Genomic DNA, 6,653 nt, shown 5'->3' with positions numbered 1-6,653 from the left:
CCTCCTCCTTATACAAAACCAATGTGGGATTCAAAATTTGCCAAAAAAACCAACACGTTATTCATCTTGAAGGTTTCCGAAGTTCAGTTAACCAAATAATCTTCGACCATCCATTCTCTACACTCGTTTATTCAAGACAAAAGTCTTTGCTGGCATTTATAGTCAATGCATGAACTTTTTTTTTTCTGGAGGAAATCAATGCATGAACTTAGAATGTTCAATCAGGCTGACAAAAAAGAAAAAAAAGGAATGTTCAATCAAATGTAATGTGTACTTAATTCTGCATGCACTACCATGGAAATGTGTTTCTATTTTTATATTGCTTGTTGTTTCCTCATCTTCTTCTCAAATGCTTCAACCGCAATTCACACAATTTCTCTGTCGGAGTCACTCACCGATGGCAAGACCTTAATGTCCAATGATGGAAGCTTTGCTTTGGGTTTCTTCTCTCCTGGAACTTCTAACAACCGCTACCTGGGAATCTGGTACCACAACGACCCAATGCAAACTGTTGTTTGGGTTGCAAACAGGATAAACCCAATAAACGACTCCACTGGTGTGTTAAAGATAGAAAGTAGCGGCAGAATTGTGCTTGTTCAGAACATAACAGCTGTTTGGTCTACTGATACGACAGCATGTGTTGAGAATCCAGTATTGCAGCTCCTGGATTCTGGTAATCTTGTTGTCACATGGAACCGATGGTAATCCGGAGAATTACTTATGGCAAAGCTTTGATTACCCATCAGATACAATGTTACCAGGGATGAAAATCGGTGTTGACTTAAGAACCGGTTTTGCTCGAAGAATCACAGCCTGGAAGAACTGGGATGATCCATCTCCAGGGGATCTTACTTATGGTGTAGAACTTGAAGGAATCCCACAAATAAGGAAAGGCTTAAAAAAGTACTCTCTGAGTGGGATATGGATTGGCAATGGATTTAGTGGGATAAGGTATGTAAGCTTGAATCCGATCTATGATTATCAATTTGTGTGGAACGAAGATGAGGTTTACTACATATTTTCCCTCAAGAACAAACTAGTGCTGTCGAGGGTTGTTTTGAACCAAACTGAAAGTGTAAGACAAAGGTACACACGGAGCCCGGATACTCAAACCTGGATGCTGTTTTCAATGAGGCCAAGGGACTATTGTGACAATTATGGACGTTGTGGTTCAAACGTGAACTGTGATAATAATGAGCTTCCGGTTTGCCAATGTTTGACAGGGTTCAGGCCAAGATGGCCTGAAAGATGGAACTTATCGGATTAGTCCGGAGGGTGTATACACAGTAAGCCATTGAACTGCCAGAGAGGGGATGCGTTTATCACAATAAGTAAAGTGAAATCCCCAGACATCACAAATCCTTGGGTTAATAAAACCATGAATCTCAAGGAATGCAGGGCTCAGTGCTTGAGGAACTGTTCTTGCATGGCTTACGCTAATTTAGATTTTACCTGCGCCATGTGGTATGGGAATCTGGTTGATATCAAATAATTTCAATCAGATTCAGATGGTATGGATCTTTACATCAGAGTGCCTGCTTCAGAACCAGGTAACCGGTTCACAAAGCTAGAACATGTGCTTATTACATCTTGAGGTAAGGTTAATTAATATCTGTGCATCATGATCAAAATTGATAATGGCAGAACTGAAGAAAAAGGCTATGGTGAAGCTTGCCATACTTGCAACTCTAATTGCTACCCTTTTGGGGTTCCTTTCACTCGTTTGTTACATTCGCAGAAGCAGGAGGAAGTTAAAAGGTAACAAAAAATTATGGTCCTCATAAATGTACTCCTTTTGTTGCAAACCAACCTTCAAAAACTAATTGATAATGAACGGTTTTGAACTTTTAATATGATCTGAGAAACAGAGTCTAACTGTCTACAAACCAAGTGCTAGGGATATTTAAATTTTATGTGTTTTTTCAGAAACATGCATATAAATCAATGAATATAGGAAAGAGGCAATCGGAATTCCAATTCTATGTTTTATACTCTTTCCAGTTGAAGTTGAAGACAAGAATGTGAATCATAGACAGAATAAAGACGAAAATGAAGACTTGGAGATTGCAGTATTTGGGTTTGGGACGATAGCTCAAGCTACTGACACTTTTTCATTTCGTAACAAGTTAGGTCAAGGAGGTTTTGGCTCTGTTTATAAGGTGAAAGCTACTGTATTTCAGTATAGTAAAATTGCAGTGAAGAGACTTACAAAGAGTTCTGGACAAGGATTGAATGAGTTTAAGACTGAAGAAAAGTTAATTGCCAAACTTCAGCATCGGAACCTTGTCAAAATTCTTGGTTGCTGCATTCATGGAGATGAGAGGATGCTGGTTTACGAATACATGCTTAATAGAAGCCTTGACTATTTCATTTTTGGTCTGAAAATCATTTGAAAAACCTCTTAATATTATACTTTTGCTTCTTCGATGATCAAAAAAGATGTAGGACTAACAAGAATGCGTACTTTCTAGATCAAACGAAAAGCAAAGTATTAACTTGGTCCAAGCGTTTCCATATCATCTGTGGGATTGCTAGGGGATTACTCTACCTTCATCAAGACTCAAGATTGAGGATTATTCATAGAGATTTAAAAGCTAGTAATGTTCTACTTGACGGTGAAATGAACCCAAAAATTTCTGATTTTGGCCTGGCAAGAACTTTTGGAGGCAATCAAACAGAAGCCAATACAAACAGAATAGTTGGAACTTAGTAAGTGTTGTTTTATGCCATTTGTCATACTATTGGTTCCATAATCCCTAATAAATTTTTTTCTTTATCTGACGACGTTCATGCAGTGGTTATATGGCACCAGAATATGCCACCGATGGGCTGTTTTCAGTAAAATCAGATTGCCATTTGTCATACTATTGGTTCCATAATCCCTAATATTTTTTTTATTTATCTGACGACGTTCATGCAGTGGTTATATGGCACCAGAATATGCCACCGATGGGCTGTTTTCAGTAAAATCAGATTGCCATTTGTCATACTATTGGATCCATAATCCCTAATAATTTTTTTTCTTTACCTGACGACGTTCATGCAGTGGTTATATGGCACCGATGGGCTGTTTTCAGTAAAATCAGATGTTTTTAGCTTTGGGATTGTACTGTTGGAGGTTATAGGTGGAAAAAAGAATAGTGGATTTTATCATGCAAACCAAAGCGGCAACCTCATTGAACACGTAAATGTCAACAGATACTATTATCATTTATGTTTTCTCACTTGAACTAAAAATGCTAAAAAGGTTTGAATTTTGCTGCGGGCATGGAGATTATGGACAGAAGGCAAGCCTTCGGATGTTGCTGATGATTTCTTAGTAGAGACCGGCGATCTACCTGAGCTATTACGATGCATTCACATTAGCCTTTTATGTGTACAGCAGCATCCAGAGGAGAGACCGAGCATGTCATCCGTGGTTCTTATGTTGGGAAGTCATAATGAATTGCCTTCGCCTAAACAACATGGTTTCTTGTTTTACAACAAACCCATTGAAGCAGATCCTTCACCTGGCAATGACGGACCGTCTTCGAGAAACGAAATGATCGGTTAGCCTATACCCCAAGCATTACAAAGCTTTAAGTTAATACCATCTAGTCTATTATTATTAGTTCTCCTAAGACGGATTCCAACGTCTTTAACCTCCTTTAGCAAACAGTCGATCGTTCTACTACGTCCTTGAAAAATTCTTTGATTTCTCTCTTGCCACAAAAAGTAAATAGCTGCAGTCCAGGAAATTTTCAGAATGGTAGTTAACAAAGACCTTCCTTTCCATAAGGAACAAACCTTTGTTACCATTTCATCCCATGGTAAGAAAGTGGACTGTATCCCATTAAAGTTCAGAATTAAATTCCAGAGATCCACTGTCAGTGTACATTGTGAAAAAAGATGGTCTCTTGACTCGTAAGAATTGTTGCAATTAACGCAAATATTGTCGTTGCTAATTCTCATTCTAAGAAGTCGGTCTTTTGTAGGAAATTTGTTGAGCAGAGCCATCCAAGCAATCAAGCTGAACTTTGGAATATGCAATGGAAACCAAATGAGTTTGTGCCATATAACAATCTGCCCTTTACAACAAATCAAGTCCCAAATTTCCTTAACTTGCGCAGAACCATCATAAATTAATGGATGAGCTTCAGCCCTTGTCTTTAAGATCCTTTTGATGCTCCAACTTAAATTAGTTGTTGCTTGATAGTTCCAAAAATCCTGATCCTTAAAACCATAGGCGTTGAGCCAAGAGACCCACAGGGAGCCGTTTCCTGCTAATATTTTTCGGATTAGAAGAATGAGACAAGCTCTATTCCAAGTTTTAATGTTCTTCAATCCGAGGCCACCTTCTAATTTGGAAGTACAAATGTTATCCCAACTCACACGAGCACCAGCAGCGGATTTATCTGCACCTTTCCAGAAGTACCTAGAGCAAATTTGATGAACTTTTTTTAAGAATAGAAGATGGCAGAACAAGTTGTCTGCACCAATAATTGCTAACATTGAATAAGACTGGTCTAATGAGCTCTAATCGGCCTGCATAACTGAGATTTCTGCTAGACCATTGATGAAGTTTTAGCTTGATCATATCGATTAAAGCTTGGCAATCCTTTTCAGTAAGTTTGCGAGTGACAAGCGGAATACCAAGATAAAGAACAGAAGACTTCCAATTTGAAACCTCGTAATAATTTTTAAATTATCGATGGTTCTTGTAGAAATTCTCGCAGCAAAAATCTCACATTTGACAGGATTCAGTTTAAGCCCAGAGACTCATAGAATCGGTCAAGAATAGTAAGAACACCAACAACATAGTCGATATTACCTTTACAAAAGATCAATAAATCGTCAGCAAACAAGATGTGAGTAAGACCAATTTTCTTACATTTAGGATGAAAACCAAACATTCCTCTTTCGGCAACAAAATTGAGCATTTGGGATAAAATGTTCATTGCAAGAACAAAAAGGTATGGGGAAAGAGGGTCTCCCTGCCTTAGGCCTCTAGCTCCTTTAAAATAGCCTATTAAGGTTCCATTACAAGAAATAAAAACCTTGGTTGAGTGAAACATGCTTCGATCCAAGCTATAAAAACAGGAGGGAAATTGAGAGCTTTAAGAATTTGAATGATGAATCCCCAGTAAATGGAGTCAAAAGCTTTATGAAGGTCAATCTTCAGAGCGCATCTCGGGGAAATGAATTTCTTCCATAACCTTTAACCATCTCCTGAACAAGGAGGGTATTATCTATAATGCTCCTTCCTCTGATGAAAGCATTTTGATTCAGAGTAATAATCTCGGGGAGAAAATCTGTCAATCTTCTAACAATGATTTTGTAGATAACAGAACAACAAGAGATTGACCGATAGTCTTTAACTGCACTCGGATTTGGAATTTTTAGAACAAGAGCAATAATAGTAAAGTTAAAAGCAGGATGAATTGGAGTATTGAGAAAGAAAAATTTGACTGCAGCAACAACATCCTCACCCACTATATTCCAAGAGTTCTTGAAGAAAAAAAGAGTGTAGCCATCAAGTCCGAGAGCTTTATCATTGCCTTGGCAGAATACAACTTTCTGAATTTCTTCTTTAGTAATTTCTTTAACAAGGCTAGATGAAGCTTCATATGGCATTGAGTAATTGAGAAGATCTTTAAGGAGATTAGGATCAATATCTTTGACCATGTTATCAGTTGTACCAATTAGATTCGAATAGAAAGAAATAACTTCTTTCGACATTGCTTCAAAGGTCTCCAATCTATTGCCTTGATCATCACAAGAACACAAATAGTTTCCCTCTTGTTTTTAAATGCAATCATCGAATAGAAGAATTTGGAGTTTTTATCTCCATCTTTAATCCACTGCACTTTTGCCTTTTGCTTAAGGAACGTTGTTTCGGCATTTTCCAAAGTATACAACTCTTCTTGAAATAGCAATTCCTTTTCGAAAGTCTCCTGCCCCTTTAGAGTGAGAAGTTGTTAATGTTCCAACTCAATTCTTTTAAGCTTGACTCTATCGGATAACTTGTTATAGTTCTTATTAAATCTCGTAAGGCACACTTTGAGTCTTTTAAGTTTTGTAAGGAGAATTTTCATAGGATTGCCAAGAGTCGGTTGGAACCAAGATTGACTTACTACATTATTGAAGCTTGGATGAGCAACCCAAAAATTTAAGAATTTAAAAGGCTTTGGCCTGTTTGCAGGAGATTCTTTGAAAAGCCAAGTAAGAGACATGCAATGGTCCGATACTCCAGGTGCAATGAACTCGACAAAAGAGCGCTGAAAAAAGATGCCCAATAAGAATTAATCATAACCCTGTCAAGTTTCCTTGCAAGAAAAAATTCTTTTTGCTTGTTGGTCCAAATGAATGAAGGGTCAAAATAAGGGTGGTCATGGAGATCAAGCTCATAAGCTAAGTCTTGAAAGTCTTTCATATCAGTGGTGAGGTAATGGCCAAGGACCTCGTGGTCAGAACTCTCATCGGAGTGCATGATAATATTAAAATCGCCTCCTAAAACCCAAGGTGACTTATTAACAATATGATCAACTTCTCTTAAGGTCTGCCAAAGTTGTCTACGAGCAATACCATCATTACTACCATATATAGTCGAAATAAACATTGTAATACCTTGATAAGAACCTCTAACAGTAATGCATTGGTCAGATTTCTGAATA

At 37.7% G+C, this 6,653-nt stretch overlaps 2 protein-coding genes across 2 annotated transcripts; one reads left to right on the top strand and one right to left on the bottom strand.

Annotated features, from left to right (window-relative positions):
- Positions 1-1,679: 1,679 nt before the first annotated feature.
- Positions 1,680-3,553, top strand: LOC120127717 (G-type lectin S-receptor-like serine/threonine-protein kinase SD1-1; the record flags this gene model as incomplete). The annotated part of the gene is made up of 5 exons (XM_039145573.1): positions 1,680-1,758; positions 2,002-2,376; positions 2,472-2,709; positions 2,796-2,858; positions 3,274-3,553. Coding segments are annotated over 5 exons (1,035 nt in total), but the record flags the coding sequence as incomplete, so codon positions are not given.
- A 1,604-nt stretch (positions 3,554-5,157) lies between these two features.
- Positions 5,158-5,718, bottom strand: LOC120127716. The gene has a single exon (XM_039145572.1). It carries the CDS (start codon positions 5,716-5,718, stop codon positions 5,158-5,160), a length of 561 nt encoding a protein of 186 aa, XP_039001503.1.
- Positions 5,719-6,653: the final 935 nt, after the last annotated feature.

Source organism: Hibiscus syriacus, unplaced genomic scaffold (genome assembly GCF_006381635.1).
Source record: "Hibiscus syriacus cultivar Baekdansim isolate YM2019G1 unplaced genomic scaffold, ASM638163v2 tig00110472_pilon, whole genome shotgun sequence".
Taxonomy (NCBI): domain Eukaryota; kingdom Viridiplantae; phylum Streptophyta; class Magnoliopsida; order Malvales; family Malvaceae; genus Hibiscus; species Hibiscus syriacus.
This window is presented reverse-complemented; position numbering and strand designations above follow the sequence as displayed.

Bases quoted from the DNA above. Each gene is read 5' to 3' on its own strand.
- LOC120127716 (XM_039145572.1), bottom strand. From the start codon at position 5,718: ATGTCGAAAGAAGTTATTTCTTTCTATTCGAATCTAATTGGTACAACT.